Here is a 19,878-nt window from a genome sequence, read left to right on the forward strand (position 1 = left end):
ACTCACAAACATAGTCCCAAGCTTCTTGTTACATTAAAGCCCAAAGATCGATTTGGAACTTTAGCGGTTGAAAACCGGAGAACCATATCCAATGTATGTCGAATAATCGGGGAGGGGAGGGGGCGGGAGTAATGTTCTATAATGTTCTATAATGTTTTATTTTTCACATTGAACACAGACTGTGAAACCACAAATTTACCAGCTCTTTTGAATAAATTTTATTATTATTATTATTATTATCATCATTATTATTATTATTATTATTATTATTATTATATGTAATAGGACTCCATGCTGTCCAATTAAGAAATAAATGAGAAGTAATTGGACGAGGAAAATTCCGAGGACTGACAAAATTGGATGAGGCCGTAGGCAGAGTCCAATTTGGCATTCAGAGGAATTTTTCGAGTCTAATTATTTCTTGATTGGGGAGCATGAAATCCCATTACCTATCATCCCATATCAACAAGACCTGTCCAATTAAGAAAATAATTGGACAGTTACCTATATGGGATTAATGAGAAGCTGTATAATAATTATTATTATTATTGACTTTATCCGTTAAGATAACATTAATTTTCATATTATGAATTTCTTTGGGTTGTCGTTCTCATCAATTGAATAAGTTGCATACATTTTTTAAGTCTGGATACCATTTGGCACCCATCTTGGCTGCATGTAGGGATAGGTCAGGTGACCTTCAACAAGCCTCTTATGATTTCTCATCTCCAAAAGTGGATCCACTACATCTTTTAGGTAGTTGTAGTATCGAGACACCACTTTTCTACCTTTGCCGTCTTTGAGAGTTTTGCCGTAGTCGAAGAGACTATCCTCACGATACGTAGCAAGGCTCACGCCAAAGGAAGCTTGAGACTAAAAACAGAAATTTAAAATTCGATTGTAAATCAAGAGAAATTGAACCAAGAGAAGGAATCTCTGGTATTCGTGCTCCTAATTATTATAAGCATCGTTTGATACTATTTTTAGAATCGCGTTTGCTATCGTTTGGTTTTCTGCACGCGCATATTGCGCGCGCTCTAGGCAACTGTTTGCGGGTTTTTTTCTCCGAAAAACACATGACGACATGAGCAAATACAATGTAGTACAATGGAAAAAGTATCAAATGAATTATACTAAAAATAGCATCAAAGATTCTTAAAATAGCATCAAAGAGTGCTCATAATATGGTGTTGGGATTCCTTTTCTTAGTTAATATTTTCTTGCAAAAATTATATTGGAATTACACGAGCGGGCAATATTTTATTGAAATGGAAACTGAATTTAAAATTACATTATCTAGTATTTGCGGCATCATAGGGGGTGTGGAGGGGGGTAACCAATTTTCAGCTATCTACTAATTTTTAAGTCAGTTGTCAGTTAACTGTTAGTATAGGTAATCAATATGGTTTCGAGTTCAATTTGAGATTAATTAGCACGCGAGTGCGTCTTTCAAAGAGTAATTGCACGAGACCGTAGGTCGAGCTCAATTTCAGCTTTTTGAAAAACACACGAGTGCAAATTATCCCAAATCGAACGAGAAACCGTATGATTACTTATTAATAATATACATGGAAAACATTACAAAAGTGAAGAAATATATGACGACGTGTGCAATTAATTCAACTCATAATATTTTATGAAATTTGTTCTTTTACAGCAAACAATATTCAAAGCGATTTTAATTTCATGTAATTCAAAGACTCTATTAAACCAAAATGTGGTTATATGCCTAATGTTTCAATTTATTTGCAGTGAAGTAAATCTGAATCCCTTTCACAAAATGTGCACGTGCACATTTGGATTGACTGGCTTTGAAAAACTTCAAGCTACTGGGATAATTAATAACTGACATTTGTTGTAACGTGTTCTGGATACTTTTATAGTTGCTCTTCGGATCTCGTAGAAATATTGTATAAGTACTTATCACATCAAGTTTAATAATCTTGTTCATAGTATTCTTCTTTTCTGTTTTTTGTATTTCTTTAACTTAGAAACGCTCGAGTATTTTATTTATATCGGCTGGCTCTTTCTCCTCGATTCACGTTATTTTCTTTTCACACCATTTCTTCCATACATTCGGCTTAAACAAGGAACTTTTACTTGTGTTTTTTTAACTCCTTTTTTAGTTCTTTAATAGTAATATACGTTAAATCTTTGCTTACTTCCTGGTTATAAAATAGCTGCCATTTCCCCCCTCGATTTGCTTCAAATCTTTCACAAGGATTTCATCATAAAATTCTACATCACCTTATTGGTTGTCGTGTTTTCATAAGCTCGATGTTTACGAATGATTAACCGAGTATAAAACTATAAACACTAGGACGCCATATTTGATTCGGAAGCATGCTTTATTCCTGGAAGCGAGGCTACCACAGGAATCCCAATACATCACATCTCCCCTCTATTTGTTTACATTGGTTAAAACCCTCTTCTTCTTTGGTTATTATCCAAATCAAAAGCTAGAATTTTATTGGTAATTTGCTCTGCGTGTTACACTCTTTTGCACTGTATTATACTTTTCTGCACTGAATTACGCTGTTTTACACTGTATTTCGCTTGAACAACACAGCTCTATGCTAATCAGAATTGAGTATTTTTTCACGTATTAATAATTTGACAAGCGCTGACCATAATATTAACCAAACTAATGAAATATCAGTTACCTGTTAACTACTAAGTTTAACTTATTTTTCAGTTAACCGACTAATTCTTAGGCCAATCACTCCCATTTCGAGCTTGCCTTTGCTCAGTCTTAGCTTCGATTGTGTTTTCTTTTCTTTTATTAAAGTTCATTGTATAGTAAGGAATGTACGAACTACGGAACAATGTGAGTTGATTAAAATGCCATGGGTTTTGGTTGAATAGATGAATGTTCTAACGCACAACCGAGACTAAGGCTCGGTTTGTCCTTTCTGAGCCGTCAATAATCTTGGATTTATGAAAATGAGTCTACGAACGCTAAGATTCGGCCACCAAAGCATGTTTTTTCGAAAATCTAAAATGACTCGGTGATATTCAAAGGAATTGGAGAGTAGTGTTTTTAAGTCTTCTTCCTTTGATTAAAACCATTTTTGACATTTTTGTTGCTCATCCTTATCAAACTAAGAATTTGTGCTACAATATTTATCATGAGCAAAATGTTTTGTATTGTTCTCAGAAAAGACGAGGTTAATATTTTGAGTGGCTTTACTTAAAAAATTTGACAGTAATCTGTAAAGGCTTTCGTAAGCAAATTTTATAGTGATTAAGACAACAGTTTGCAAATTACTAGTGAATATGTGTCGATGATAGTGTTTCATCCGAGCTGTATCAATTTCCGAAGAATTCAGGAACTGAATGTTTAGGCTTTGAATTTCAAGGCTTTGGAAACTCACCGCTTAATGCTTCTCGCCTTTCCTGGTCTTTGCCCACTTTCAGCTGATTGATCAGCCTTTTCTTAACTTGCGACTTATGCAAACATTGTGGTCCGCGGTTTCTCCGTTGAATTTACTCGGATTCAAAATGACCTACATAGGTTAAGCAGTGATTACTATCCACTCTCATATCGTTCTTATACTTTTGTAAAGCTACAGTTTTGAAGACATTTTACTTCTTTTTATGATTTACTTACACTTACAAATTTTCGAACCAGACAATGCTTCGCGCGCGCGGCGCTCAAACGGAAGTAAAGATACCCATAATAAAGTAGCTAAAATATTTTTTCCGGTGGATTGTATCCCACAAATCTTTTCGAGATGAGAAAGCAGAGCTTCCGCTAAGTATTTTGATACTAAATGATACTCAATTTTGCCTTAGTATATAATTCGAAACCGAGAATTATACCAAGTTCGAGGAAGCGTTCGAAGCTCAACTTGACAATGGCACCTCATACTTCATGAGATTCAAAAAAAAATTTTTTTACAATGGAAAAGGAACCACGACGGTAATGTAGTTTAACAGTTCAAGAAGGCAAATTGTGTACGGTTAATTGAAACTGAATTATCAGCCTCTATATTTAACAATTTCAATTTTCGGCCGTCATTGGCAAAGGGTTTATTTTTTAAAGTTTATGTAACAACGGGTTATGTTGAGTCATATATATGTGATTTATTACTCTTTTTTTCTCAATATTATTTCTAAAACCTTTGTCAAAGACATTGTGCACGTTTACGGCTAAACATGCTCTGTTTGGTAGCCTCTCTTGAGCCTCTCTTAAAGTCATTCATTAGCGACAAACTTGCTAGAAAACGCATTTAAAGACTTACCGCTGCTTGTGCTCTGTTTGGCAACCTCTCAGGACCAAATGTGGTATTAGGAATTCTATCAGAATCGTAGAGTTTCAGGGGTGTATTTGGGACGTACGTAATGTAGTCTAACATTGGATAATTAACAGACGCATGCTGGCCTGTCATCAGCCAAATGATTTGAGTGAAAGTATCAACCAGCTGCTCCTTGGTGTCGATCGTTGCAGGAAACCCGCGAAGCTGTTAGATAAAATATATATGCGTGTAAAACGTATTAAAAAGTATCAGAATTTAATTTTGAAGAATAATGGTTCTGAAACAATTGATTAACTTGAATTACAATGTGAGATGCAGGGAAGGGATGAAAAGGCGGAGTTAAAACGTCGATCGAGTCCTGCCGTTTGCAGGAAGGGAAAATGGACTGATATGGTTAATCTGTCTTTCTTACCATGACTTTTGAAATTCTTCCTTCGTCTGAGACCTCACTTGCAAAGTCTTGCACTTCATTATCTCTTTTCACATCACGATCTCTAGGATAATACCTTTAGAATCAAGCAATTTGGAATCAAATTTTATGACTTTCGCTAAAATGAAAATTTACTGTCGCTATTATTTCAAAAAAGCTAGGCACCAAAACCATATATAGCTGAGACCGCAGAAGATCTTGAGAAACATTTCATGATTCAAGTAACCAGGTGATCTGGGGATAAACGATTAGCCAATCTATCAAATCGCGAATCACTTTTTAGGGAAAATAATCCCAAATGTCTTTGCGCGTCTAAATTATTGATGTGGAAAACAAAATGGCTCGCCCCATGTAAGGGAATCCGGACTTATTGTGGATTCCGGATTCCAAGCGCTGAATTCCGGATTCCGAGACTCTGGATTACGGATTCCAAGGGTCTGGATTCCGGATTCCAAAACTTATGTATTGCGGATTCCGGATTCCATATCGTTAATTTTCAGATACTTTCTCTGAAAATTATATTTGATATACTCGCCAGTATAAGTAGAATCGTCTATCAATTACATCGACATCTGATGACAGATATTCTAGGTGGAGATATTACACAGTGGGAGAGGGGCTACATCGGCTCAGTCTTGGTCGAGGCGATAGCATTTGAGTGTATACTTTGAATGTCAAAGTAGCGGATTCCTGATTCCAAAAGGGTGGATTCCGGATTCCATTATAAACAGTGTGGATTCCGGATTCCAAGGCCTGGATTCCGGATTACAGAGTGCCGGATTCCGGATTCCAAAGCCTAAAATTTCGTGGATTTCGGATTCCGGATTCCCTTACATGGAGCGAAAATGGCGGACAAGGAAAATACAAAGGGAAAATGTCATTTATCCGATATTTTAAGGCTTTAAAATGTTTGTGGTTTAAATGTTGTTCAGATGAGACTAGAGACATTTATTTTCATCGGTAGGTTATTTTCCATCGATTTTATTAATAAACAGTGCACCCCTAATCGCTCTTGAAGAAGCTGGCGAAAAACTTTCTTGATTTCTTGATGAGATTTAACCTCAACCTCCACATCTTTCAGTGCTCTTGGGTCCTTGGAAATCTCCAGAATGCTTTCAAACTATAGTAAAGCCTCATGCATATCTTTTATTGAAAGTGTCTCATTTTCAAGAAGAAAAGTATATTTCCTTGAAAGTCGCATATTTTAATCTTTTTCCAAGATGGACGCCACCAAAATCAAGTGAATTGAGCGTGCAGTGGTTAATGGGATTGATTCTTTTTTAAAAAAATAGAAAACCATGCTTTGCGCGCACAGTCAGTTCACCTGGATAGCTTTTGATACAAACTGTAGTTTGAGGATGCTCACAGGAGCTGAAAATGTAACTGGTAAAAAACGTCAAATCCATCAATATAGTTATGAAGCAGTTGAAACATAGAAAGTGTATCTACCCATAATCTTTGCTGGTCTCAGCTTTGTATCTTTTCAGGGGACTAATGAGTATATATTTTAAGTGCAATCCAATAGCACGCGCAGAATTGTCCGTCGCGAAAGGGTAGCGATAGGGGTCAATCAAAGTATTTCCATGACATTGTCGGAAAGCATACATTTTCGAGACACTTGCCTTTGGAATGTCATGGAACATCAAAAGCTACTTCGTCGGGACGACGATTCCGCGCTTGCTATTAAGAAGCATTGTACAGTCCTGTAATGTTATTGTTATACTATATTCATAGTTTATATTAATAGGTATTGTTAGCAATTGTGCTTACGCATCCACGTAATCCGTCATCATGAGTCGTATAGCCTTCTCTATCTCGGCTCCGTCGTCTCGGAATGGATAATAGGGAAGGCGACGAGTGTCATCTACTCCTCTTCGCTATAAAAACATTCAGATGTTTAGAACAAGATACTAAAGATCCGGGCTAATAAGTACAAATTGCACGACATTATTTAATAGATAATTCTGCGGCACGCAGCATAAGTGGGGGTAATGGATGGAGCTGAGGAGGCAGCCCGAAACTGCCGGCAATATACCCACAAAGGATGTGTGCCAAAGTGATAATTTGTCATAAATACTATGCAATATCATGCAAGGCACACAACATTAGGGGGGTAATGGAGGGAGAGCTGAAGAATATCCCAGCCTATTGCTTTCTCTCGGCTGCACTATATCAAAGATTGCTGAGAGCAAAATCATACACGCCGGCTATATTATTACAAATGCTATCAGCTATTTCAGTAGACTGCATTATCTATATAATTTCTATAAATATGATACTAAGGCGCCCTGGCTGGATCAACATAGATGGTGAGCAAATAAAACCATCAAGTTAGTGCTTCAAAACTTTTCAGAGCCTTTTCAAAATCCAGGCAGCCGTATCTCAATGAAATAGCTTTTCCACCTGATCTCTTAATGCAAACACTAACCGCAATCCAAACAATGTGTTGATGCCTCCAATCGTTTAAATAATTAGGAAAACAATGGGCGAACACTGAATATTGTAATTATTTAAATGAAAACTTCCAACTTCACCTCCCGAATAATGATGTGTTGGGTTCTATGTTACCTTGATGTTGTTTTCCAGCTTTATGTCACCCCATTCAAACATCTTCGCAGTCTTGGCTACAAGTTCGTTGGCTCCCTCATAACCGTAAGGGAATAAACTATCAAGCTTTAGATTATCAGCCAACAGAACTGGTCCACCATATGTGTTGGCCACGAGCACTCCACGGCAGTGGTACCTCATGATGACGTAGAGTGGGTGCTGATAAGATAACTGTCTCTCCACACTTACACACAATCCTTCGGCTATGAAGTGAACTTTGCTTAGATGTTCTACAATCTGGCTGACCTCCAAGTCTGTGAGCTGAACATTGAGTTTGGCTAAGGTCCACAAGTCACCGTCGTTTGGGGTATAGACAGGAGAACCTAAAAAAAGAATATTCCATATAATCCGTTAGTAAACAAGTTGTTTCAATAGAACCATGCATTTTGACATCATTCACCGCTTATAATACGGACATAAACCATTGCATGGCTACTGATGGATATAACATGAAGCGTTCTAACAAACCAAGACCATTCCTGGCAGCGATATTACTGATTCATAGTAATTTTGCCAGATTTGCTAATAGAATATGATCATCAATCTAAGAAATAATCTCTAAAGGTAAATTTAATAGTTCTAAAAGTTTTTCATACTCTGTTCATGGTCCATTTGAATTGCAACAGGCAGCAGTCTTGCCTCAGAGGAAGAATCCTTGGATGGTACGGATGCAAAGAGAGCAATCGGAGACATAAATTTCCACATCCTTCTTTTAGGGTCCTTGTCTACCTCATCGGCCATCGTCATCAAGTCATCGGCATAGGGGTGGTGTAGGACATAAAGGTGTCCTTCTTCGATGGCCTGCAATAGATCAAAGTCGATCGTAATAGAGCCATCGGGAATCAGAGGCCTCAGAGGCCTCATAGGACAATGATACCTGAGCCGTCCCTTATTGAGAGGATACTCTATCTAATCTGCTTTGAACGGACAGGTGATTGCAAGGTCCCGCTTCCTTGTAAAAAAAGCTATACTTGGTGGATATCCTTTATTAAGCGTTCATCAGGCACCTCTTTTGTAGGTATTTGCTTTAAATTATACTTAGTTATTATATGCAATGCCTTTACTTAAGAAAAAATGGCAAACCATCGAGTCGATTTTTCATCCCGCCTGTTGTCAAAGCAAAACTAATCGCTAATGCGGCTCTAAAATGCAAAGGAAAAATCGCTAAAAAATCACTAGCCAACTAGTACAAGTTATAGAACACCAAGAGATGAAAAAAGCTTCCATGGAGTCAACGATGGATCAAGAAGTGTTCTTTAAGAATTTAGATGTGTGTTTTTAAGGTGACTGCCTACTTATGGAAATTGATTTAAACCTTTTTAAAACTTCAATTTTCCGAATTATAATTTAATGCTGATTCCAAATCTGGAAAGAAAAATTAGGTGTCCCGATCTCATTTTCGAGATAATCAGCATTTAATGGAAGCCTACGCACGAGCTTTTGGAGTAAAAGTTGCGCCACCGGAAGTGATTAGAAAAAAATTAAGATTCATAAGATAATAGTTATTTGCAGACTATATGTTTGCACAAATGAAGGCTAGTCAATCATTCTACAATAATACATGGATATTTTCGACAAAAAGGCAAAGAGATACATTGATTTGTCATATTTTGTAGTTTCGGTGCTCTTAAGAGTAGGTCTCTGTAAGACTCAAGCAAAGTGGGAAATGAAATTTTTTGACCACCCTTGAAATTTGGTGTGTGAGTAGGCCTTTATATGGGATTCACAAAAACAACAACAATTTGGTCACCAAATGTATTGTTGCCATGGAAACGGCAAGTGTTTTATGATACCTTAATTTCCAATTTGTGGAATAAATTAAACCCACTCGAAGGTAAAATTCAATGCTGTGTTTCTCATACATGTTAAACTTAATTTCCTTAAAACTTTCGTCAATTATAAAGTATCTTTTCTAGTTTAGAAAAATACCAATTATTGTTAGTTTGTTATTTTGTGCATGAAATATTCGTGCCTTCAAGTAATCGATGTATCAACTGTTTTAGCAACAAGATAAAATGGTCAAAATGTTTTTTGGTCGTTCTCCAAAAGTATTGCATTTCTAATATAGAGGCTTGGTGGGAAGTTTTCTGAAACATTGAAGTTACCAAATCGTGCAAAATCTCTGCGGGTACAATCATCTTTAGTCCTTGGATAGTCAAATTATAAGGCCTAAAATTCAAAATGTCCTAAATTCAACCATATCAAAGCTTCAAAAATTAGCACCAAAAAGATGCCAATAAGCTAAACAAGCATTAGAGGTTGAAGGGTAACACCTAAATAACAAAATTCTAGCAAAAAAAGTAATGTTCTAGTCTGCAAACACGGTAAAAAAAATTTTTATTTAAAGTAAACAATGGGTTATTTGCAATTTTCGTCATTTTCAACCTACCTTTATCGTTTCATTGTGACTTTTGTGGCGCTCAACTTTCCAAATTTTCACAAGGAAATGTTTCTTGGAGACTCAATAAGCATTTAGCGAACTAACCTTGGTCGTAAAGAGCTAAAATCCAAGCAATAATTAAGTGGCTCTATAAAGGATTACAACAGTTTACACAAGTCATCGAATTCTCGTTCGAAGCAATACAGCATTTATAGTTTCTTCGAGCTTCAAAATTCCTGTATTTCGTGACAGAATTACCTGTAAGCTATTATTTAACATGAATGCTGAACTTTTGAAGGCTACAAAGTAAAAAAATATGCTTATTTTGAGAATATTTGAAAGAAAGAATTCTTGATCTAAAGTTGTTGTCCTCATTTTCAACCGCTGACCGGAAGTTTGGAAAAATGAATGAGACAGATTTTGTGGTGACCAGACATCTTCAAACATTCGGCCTTAGCAAATGTACTCACTTAGTCAATGAATCCGATTTATTACTCTGCCGCGCAGGTAAAGTTTTATAAAAGTTTCATAAAGTTTTTTCGAATGAGCTATTAAAAACTAGAGAGTCCCGTGCAAAATTTGAGGGTTTTGCCCTGTTGAAGACAAGCTCAAAACGCGTATGGTTCTTCAATAAGATCTTGTAGATTTTTCAACGGTTTTTGAGCGCGCGCACATCGTGGGCTCAAATCAAACGTTGAAAAGTAGGCAGCCACCTTAAGAAAACAATCGTATATTATTTTATTATATACATAACGAGAATTCCATAGCGTACAGCCTATGAATATAAATCTATATTTTCATGTGAAAAACAGTAATATGCCCAATCAGCGTCGCGTATAGCATTTTTCACATGTGACAAAATAGCCAATCAGAATCGTCGATAAAATCCTCAGTCAATCAGAGAAAGAGAAATAGCACTTAACTGGCTTGCTGGTCAGAGGAAAAAGCTGTTGTTTTTGAAAGTTGACGGGCTGTTTTCTTTCCAGTTTTTGCGAATTTGTCGTACCTCGCTCGTTTGTGCTTTACACAAACAACTCTTGAATATAATCCCGTACGTTGCACTTTCTATGAAGTAATCTCTATTTTTTTTGTTTTTTTGACAAGCATTTTTTCGACGAATCGACATGTTGTATTGTCTGTAGTTACCTTTCGTTTTTTAAATAAAATTAACCAGAAATTCAAAGCTTAAAAGTGTCGGCCATGGAAAACTTTGTCGAAGAATCTTCCAAGAACAAAACTAGCCCCTGGGGGTGGTGGTGAGTTGTGTACAAAATTCCTAAGTGGGAGAGTATACTCGCGCAAAAAGAACAATATATGTAGTGCATTTCGATTCGATTTCACTGCATGGTTTTTAATATGAGAAAAATTATCTTCATCTCAAATAAAAAATAATTGAAGATTTTTTTTCCCGATCTTATTTTTACCTTTCAGTTTCATCCAAATTGGGCTCCCTGTGACTTCCGTATCGGGAGCTCCGCTTTTAGGCAGTGCCTAATTATATATATTATGGATAACCAAATATTGTTATGTAAAGGAAGTGGAAAAGAAGTTAGATTGAGCTTATATTTTGCTCAACTATTTAAGCACTTCTGTTTGATCGACGAGTTCTGGAAATCTCCTAAATTTGGATTTTGATGAAAACCCACCAAAGTAAATTTCACTAAACTTTGCTACATTTCATTAAATTATCTGTAGTTATTTTTCGTTTTTCAAGTGACAATAGCCAGGAATCCGGTAAAGCGTAAAAATATCGGCCATGGAAAACTTTATTGAGGAACTTTTTCAGAACAAAACTAGCCCCTGGGGTGGATGGTGGTAAGTTGTTTACATGTGACAAAATCCTAAGTGGGAGAGTAGTAAGGTCGAAAACAAAGAAGAAAAGGATGTAGTCATTTCGATTTGATTTTTTCATTGCATGGTTTTCACTTTGGGACACGTCTTTATCTCTAATTTAAAAAAATTGATTGAATTTTTTTCCACCAACTTTATTTTCACCTCTAAGTTTTATCCAAATTGGGTTTCCTTTTTCGTAGCTCCGCATTTAGGCAGTGCCTAAACGTATATATTATCTTGCCAAACCAACCGATTTTAGTGCGCATGTTATCAGCATTGCCTTTTAGAAATATTGAACACTTTCGACGTTTCCTTACCGTGTCAAAGGGCATTCCATTCAATGCTTTTGAGACAACGCTTTCCCATTCAAACTTTTCGTTCAATGTTGATTTCAATTCATTCCAGTTTACTCCCACTATATAGAAAAAATAAAATGTCTCTTAAAATCAATACAATTCATATTTTACTGCTAGTATACCATAAAGTTCCAAAAAAATTCTTATTCCAATTTTCATGCCCTTGTTTTTCTCTTCCTCGATTCGAGGATTTGCTTTGAGTTATTTGGTTGTCTCCTCTCTCATGCAGCAAACCCCAGCCTACTAAACCCGGCAAGGTCGATCTAATAGTTAGCCGTGCCTTGACTTAATTAGACGGCCCGCTAATGCAAGGTTTTCTGAAATTTGACAAAATACATTATGATGATAAAGGCATTACCTTCACCAGATAAAGTTATCTTATTTAGATTCATTGGATTAGTTCCAGCCAGTCTTTGATCAGCAAAATGTTGATCTGACATCCAATCAGTCTTGGATTTGTCAAATGGCTCGTGATCGGATGGTATATTTGCGTAGCCCTGTGTAAACCGAACGAAAGATATTTTAGTCAACTGCTTCAGATCAAAGAAATCAATATTTTAAACTGTACAAATTAATTTTTTAATCGAGCATTTGTTGCATTTGAATAGGTCAGTTTCTATTCATGTCTAGTATTGGCCAAATTTAATTAAGCGTAACTTTATTTCCGGTATTATATGGCTTCAGGACGAATTTAATAGGTAGATGTTATCGTACATCAATTGCTTAATTTAATACGGTTTTGTGCCCCTCACCCCCAAAATCAAAAAAAACTTACACGAAAAAGAAGCTTCGGCTTTCTTTTAAAATGCTCTGCAATAGACGAGTACTCATTCATGGTCGGAATTGTTGGAGCAAAGACTTTCGATAACATGTACGAAGATCTCGCTGCTTCGTTAAACACAGCGAGCCCCCGCCATTTATCTGCATGGAACTTCAGGAATGGATCTTTGATTAGTATAGCTGTGAGACTAACAATCCCATGCCTGAGACGAGCAAATGGCATCGATTCGGATGGTTTCGCGATCCCATAGTGTACTTTTTGGGTAGCCAGGAAAGTACCACGGAACGATTTGCATGGCGAATACCACGGGACATTTTGGGGCAGGGATATTGGACACAATCCAGCTTGGCAGCTGAAAACAAGAGAAAGGAAAAATCATATGCTTGAAGGCAATAGGGAAGTCTTGTACCGAGAGTCCTCATTTCTTATGCTCGACAAAATGATTTAATTTTGGTAAAGTCATAACTGGAAGTTCCGGATCCTGTATTTCACGCATGTGCGCATTATAACAGACCACAAAAATAAAACAAATATGGCGGACTGTTGTGTATCTGAAGCCGTCATAAATGCCGTCGCCTTAAAAGAAAAAGGCGGAATTTATAGGTACGAGTTATGTTTTGAAAGTTTTCAAAATTGGACGAGCCTTTAGGCGAGTCCAATTTGTGAACTTTCAAAACATCACGAGTATCTGTAAATTCTGAATTGTGTGAGAACATTGTGCTTTTTTTTGTTTATAATACACTCAAAAAAAATTGAACAGCTTAATTGGGACTTTACAGGTTACAATTTGGGATTTAATTGCATTCCTTGTCTCATCAGAATAGAGTAATTATATTTTGTTGAGTGCATTTTAAAATAGTAAATATGTATTAGTAAATTAGTAATTATTCTGATTCGCTCCGAAAAAAAACACGCGGGAATTATCGTAAACCTTGGACCCTTGAAATTAGTCTGTTTACCTTCTGTTGTACGTATGTCAACAGGAAGCATTTCTTGGGTTGTAATAGGCGAATCGCACTAAGAGGTCACGTGATCAAATCGGCCATTACGGCTGGCATTCTACAGGGTTTTAGCTATGCGAGAATGCAAAAACAGATGGCGGATTCGGGTATTATTTTAGTGATAAAAGGTAAGCACTAAATAACGATAACAATCTCCTTTTCTTGCAAGAAATATATTCTTAGTAGATATCTAAAGTAGATTTTTGCTATTTACTCGCCAAGAAGAGTAAAAAGAGTTTTTTTTTTTCGCACTACGATGTGAAGACCTACGAAGTGTTTAGTCTTGTTTCGCCGGCTACTTTGCGTCAAAACATACCATATTTTCCTCTTCCTGGCGAATGAATAGCAAAAATCTACCTAAGGTATCTATTAAAAGTATATTTTTTGCAAGAAAAATGCATTTTACAAGAATGAAGTTGAAAATTACTTGAAATTTTTAAACAAGAAGTCGTCGTTTTTAGGTCATGAAGTCGGCAAAACAAGACTAAATACTTCGTACGTAGGTCTTCACTTTGTAGTGCAAAAAAAACTGTTTTTTACTCTTCTTGGCGAGTTATGAATGTTCTAGCCAAAGCATCAGGGGAGAGACCAGCCGGCCCCCAGACCACATCGGCTAACCCCTTGCTTCTCTGCCACGCACGGAATCGGTTGAATAATTGATGTTAAAAAGTATAGTCTATACTGGTGCATTGTTTTCGCGTCTATTGTTATGCTGATTCACCTGGAACCGTGGTCCAGTGGAAAAAACTTGGGCTTCCATATTATGATACTGAGTCAAGTCATATTGAGGAAAGTTAGTACCTGGATGGGTAACCTGAAACTTATACCTACAAAAAAGTTTCTTTTTCCTTTTCCTTTTCTATTTTTTCTTAGGAATATCCTCTATACCTAATTTAGGAGTATCCCTTAAACTGAGCCTCTGGTAGGAACCGCATACATCCTCATTTCCATGCTATATCAAAGTGTCAATCAATCAATTAGAACTAACCAATCACAAAAGAGATCCCTGTGGCGCTTTTAGTATTTAGGGAGGAGAGGTTGTAGTTGACCAAAATAACTTTGCGGAGTCCACCTAAGTGCTTTTGTCATGTACAAGTGTCCAAATATGTCAAAGTGACAGTCCGGTGTTTACATTCAGCAACACGAATGACAATTATTCCAATTGTGAACGAAATTCAAACAAAAATGCTCCATTGAAAAGCGCAATCTCACATCCTTCAAAGTTCTGTCGACTTTGCAAATGTAGTATTACGTCTGGAAGACCTAGAACTCACCTCTTTGGCCCAAAGTCTCGCAACGAAAATCTTGTGAAACGACTAACTGTTGTTCTTGACGCCGAGGTTCACGTTCACGACTGACTTTCTGAATTTTTTTGTCAGAAGTGTTACCGCGAATTTGTGAAGCTTGAAAAGGTTATATAGTAAAACAAACAACTTGATGTTTTGAGACAAACATATAAACGATCTACTGGAAGGAACTTCTGAATTTAAAAAGCGATCGTCGATCAAAAGCGACGTAACAAGGATTCTCCGTCTGAATACAAAAAGAAACCAAGATCTTCCGACTAAAATACAAGCTTTATACCGACTGCTAGAAGAACGTTACTGCCAAAGACATTAAACTACAATAATCACTTAGAGAACCCTCAGTTAGATAATCCCTCAGTTTTATTCCTCTTGAGGATTCACAGAATCAAGGACCGATTCTCGATACATGATACAAACTGACATATAAAGATAATGAGCAATGTATACTCGTACCTCCCTATCCTTCATTGCAAATAATTTAGCCAATCACAAACTGGACTTCAAATCAGCCAATCAGTAAACCAGAACAATTTTGAACAATCTGTACTATTCTATTGATGCGGCCTGATCAATCAACTATGCGGTTCCTACCAGAGGCTCCGACGAGGTCTCGCCGGTCTCGCTGCTTCACAGCTCGCTCGCCGCTTCACGGTTCAAAATATACGTGGAGAAAAATCGTCGGGCCTCTGGGACCAGGGTACTAGCGTAAGGAACATTGTCAGTTATAGTTCTATGATGGTTCTCTGCAGTTAAAATTCCTAGTGGTACTGAATATAATTGTAATTTCTTTGGATAACTGCTTGTCAGAAAAGAATTTAGATTATTATTATTAATATTATTTGTTGTTGTTGTTGATGTTGTTGTTGTTTTTGGTTTTGGTTTTGGTTTTTTTTTTTTTTTTTTTTTTTTTTGGCCATTTTTGGTTTGAAGTATGGATTATGCTTAATTTAACCATTGGAGAAATAGTTATTTCTACCATTTGCTTTTGGTGTATTAAAATGGTTACAACTACCAATTTATAAATGGTCATTACAACCATTGGCAATTAATTACTAAGTTCGCATTAACCAACGAGACCAGACAACTGCTTTCTTTTTTGGGTCTTAAAGCAATTCTGACTATGCGGGTCAGAGTTATAGGATCGGGGAAGCTACAACTGCAGCCTCGGTGGGTCTTCCCCCTTGGTTAGTCAAGACACTTGGTCGGTGGTCCTCTGCGGCCTAGTGGATCTTTACCCCTAGATTGAGAGAGGATAACTACCTTTCTTTGCCATGCATGAGCAGTATGCTAATTGCTGTGATTGCGATTGGAGCCACTTGATTCCCATACCCCATAACCCCATAAACTATCGTTTTTGTTATTATTACTCTAATGGGTTGGGAGCATAAACTACCAATTGATAAATGGTCATTACAACCATTGGCAATTGATTACCACAGATCCACTTTTCAAAAAAAATTTTAGGGTAGATTAAACCAATCTACCCTAATGGTAATGGTTTGTGCAAAAATGTGGAAAAAATGGCGGTCATGTTTTGTCTCAAGAATGACACATTAATAGTGCTCTTAAACCGAATCAAGCATTGTATTTATTTCTACGAAACAACAGTTATATATATGACAATTCCATATCGTGTCTTGCAAAATGACATGCATGCATATTAGAAGTTTAAGATCTTGAGCATCGAGAAAAAAATAATATAACATAACCTGTGAGTATACCTATATATTTTCTGTATTTATTTATAAGCTTGTCTTTAAAGGTCTAGTGAACCTACTGCGCAGCGGACCATTCGGAATTTATGGCCATAAGTTCTAATCATCATGTCAGCACTTTTGTCTCGGCGCATTAGTATTTGGTAAAAAAATCGATGTAGATGTTTTTCATATTGAATAACACATAAGAAACTTTATGTCATTCCTTTTTTAATAAAGCCGTACCGAGGCGGACCAGACAAGGAATTATGCAAAAAAAGACAGAGCCGGATAAAAACAAATATGGAGCAAAAAAAACAAGGTTGATAACTGCATGTGTAAACGGAATGGAAATTTATTTTATTTCTCCAACGATTTGCAGCATAATGGAGCAGTGAGCGCCAAAAACTATTTTCTTGAAGAAAGGCTGTTGTAGGCTAAAATCTTATTATTTAGAAAGTTTAACTTGAGCGTTAACCCAAAACGAAAATTGGAATCAAAACTCATACGAAAGTCTATTTTTTGGCACTTTTTGCCATCATTGCTCATTATTGAAAAGATTTTTTTTAAATGTATTAATTATTGTTAATTTAACAATATCTAATCATTTCTATCTATATCAATACTCCATTTTACAGTTCCATTCAGTGACCACGAATAATACTTCTTAGCCAAGGCTGGAGTTACCGCGCATTATAAACTCTAGTTTTATGGTAAAATGGAGTATTGCGTTTAATCAATTCACAATAGTTGATACAACACAGTGGGTTTAATGTATTAATAATTGTTAATTTGAACGTCTGAGAAATGCTTATTTCTACCATTTGCTTTTAACCAATCAACAATTGTTGAAACTGTAATATATGACGTAATGTTATATGATCCCAATGTTATCATTATATAATCATAGACACTACTTATTGTACTTGAGTAGTTATAACAGTGGCTTGAAATAAACATCTTGATTCTACACGATCTGAGTGACTACAACATGGTGTCAGAACGTGGTCTATGAGCGAACCATTACTCGTATCAGTTAGAATGGCATCGAGTCTACAATGGGCAGCGCCCAGAGAAATGTCTTTTGAAGGCAACGTCAGCGAGAACTATCGAAAGTTCGAAGAACACTGGAATCTATTCGAGAAAACAGAACTTAAAGGAAAATCCGAAGAGGAGCGATGCTCGTATTTTCTGCTCTGCATTGGCGAGAAGGGTCGAGAAGTGTACAAGACACTGGACCTTCCTGACGAAACGACGACTGACGACAAAGGCGAGACAGTTTGGAACAGGACTACAGCGGATATCAAGACGGCGTTCAAGACTTACTGTAACCCGAGAAAGAACATCACTTTTGAAAGACACAAATTCAACACGAGAAACCAAGAACAAGGGGAGACAATTGATCAATACGTAACAGTATTGAGGACTCTTGCTTCACTGTGTGAGTTCAAAGATCTCAAAGACGGACTCATACGCGACCGGATTGTGTGCGGCATATCTGATCAATCCCTGAGGGAACGCTTATTACGCGAAGCAGACCTGAGCTTAGACAAGGCACTCAACATTTGCAGAGCATCCGAACACTCCAGACAACAGCTAAAAACTATCTCAGAGGCCAAGAACGCGAACGTAGACTTCGTCAAACAACGACAACCCAGATACAACGAACGCCACACCCCCACGCAGACAAGAACGACAGGCGACTCCAAGCAAAAGCCATGCGGTAATTGTGGAATCCTACACAGGCCAAAATCATGTCCTGCCTACGGGAAAGAATGCAACAGTTGCTCAAAGCTCGGACACTTTGCAAAATACTGTCGATCAAGCCAGCAACAGCAACAATTTCAGCAGAAATATCAAACAAGAAATCACCGAACACGTGTACACGAAGTAGAATACGACGTCATTGAGAGTGATTATTCCGATCAGATTACAATAGACTCTGTCAACGAAAGCATCGATCACAACGAACAGTATGCAGACATTCGCATTGGTAACAAGGACCTGAAGTTAAAACTCGACACCGGAGCAGAAACAAGCGTCTTAACAAAGGAGGATTTCTACAAAGTCGTGCCTCGTAAGCGTCGCCGAGAAAAACTACAATCGTCCCACGCAAGACTCACAGCTTTTGGTGGTCACGCAATACCTATCATAGGACAATGTTCTTTAATGTGTCAATTTAAGAACATCAAACAAATAGTCCAGTTTCAAGTCGTCGAAGCTGGGAAGTCACTTCTAGGATGCGAAGATTGCGAAACCTTACAGCTCATAACATTTAATGCTCATGAAATGGAAAGGAACACTGACTCAAGCAAGCTGATTGGACTCAGCAAGGAAGAAATCCTTAAGGAATACTCAACATGCTTCGAAGGATTAGGCCGGATATCGGAACCTTACCACATCAAGATTGACAGCTCAGTTAGTCCAGTTATACACCCACCAAGAAAACTACCGGCAGCGCTACGCGAAAAAGTGAAAGACGAACTAGAACACATGGAAAGAGCGGGAGTCATCACTAAAGTCAATGAACCAACTCCATGGGTCAACTCGATGGTCGTCAACGAAAAACGTTCCGGAAAGTTAAGAATCTGCATTGACCCCCGTGACCTAAACAAAGCTGTTAAGCGCGAACATTATCAACTCCCAACACAAGAGGAGATTACCGCGCGTTTATCTGGAGCCAAATTTTTTAGCCATTTGGATGTCCAGTCCGGATTCTGGCAGATTCCTCTAGACGAAGAGAGCTCACTCTTAACAACCTTCAACACACCCTTTGGTCGGTATCGCTTTCGAGTAATGCCGTTTGGGTTCGTGTTTGCTCAGGAGGTATTTCACAGAACTGTCAGTGAATTGTTTGCTGATGTAACCGGATGCGAGACAGATATCGACGACATTCTCGTTTGGGGCAGAACCTTGGAAGAACACGACAGAAACCTTAAAGAGACTTTGGATCGTGTTAAACAAATTAACATGACTCTAAATAAAGAAAAGTGCAAAATCAGATGCACTGAGCTCGTCTACCTCGGAGAGAAGCTAACAGCAGATGGAGTCAAACCTGACAACAGCAAGATCAAAGCCATCATCGACTACCCAACACCCCAGAGCAAACAAGAGATTCAACGCCTACTAGGAATGATCAACTTTGTCGCCAAGTTCACTCCAAGAATATCAGAAACCACAGCGCCGCTCAGAGAACTTATACGGCGAGACGTCGAGTTCCACTGGAGCCA

At 37.4% G+C, this 19,878-nt stretch overlaps 1 protein-coding gene across 2 annotated transcripts in view; it reads right to left on the reverse strand.

The window, feature by feature from the left end:
• Positions 1–288: 288 nt before the first annotated feature.
• The window catches only part of LOC116304961 (polyunsaturated fatty acid 5-lipoxygenase-like), a 44,611-nt gene continuing 25,021 nt past the window's right edge, over positions 289–19,878 (reverse strand). For both annotated transcript variants that reach the window (XM_089032399.1, XM_089032398.1), the window contains exons 2-10: positions 12,641–12,998; positions 12,224–12,362; positions 11,827–11,924; positions 7,893–8,097; positions 7,258–7,619; positions 6,460–6,566; positions 4,672–4,765; positions 4,245–4,463; positions 289–873 (exon numbers count right to left, since the gene is read on the reverse strand). In XM_089032399.1, the coding sequence (XP_088888525.1) occupies positions 640–873; positions 4,245–4,463; positions 4,672–4,765; positions 6,460–6,566; positions 7,258–7,619; positions 7,893–8,097; positions 11,827–11,924; positions 12,224–12,362; positions 12,641–12,868 (1,686 nt within the window). In that variant the 5' untranslated portion in view covers positions 12,869–12,998 and the 3' untranslated portion in view covers positions 289–639. The remainder of the gene's footprint in view (positions 874–4,244; positions 4,464–4,671; positions 4,766–6,459; positions 6,567–7,257; positions 7,620–7,892; positions 8,098–11,826; positions 11,925–12,223; positions 12,363–12,640; positions 12,999–19,878) is intronic.

Source organism: Actinia tenebrosa, unplaced genomic scaffold, assembly GCF_029948245.1.
Source record: "Actinia tenebrosa isolate PJP-AT-01 unplaced genomic scaffold, QUT_ActTen_1.0 PGA_scaffold1__47_contigs__length_23844297, whole genome shotgun sequence".
NCBI lineage: Eukaryota > Metazoa > Cnidaria > Anthozoa > Actiniaria > Actiniidae > Actinia > Actinia tenebrosa.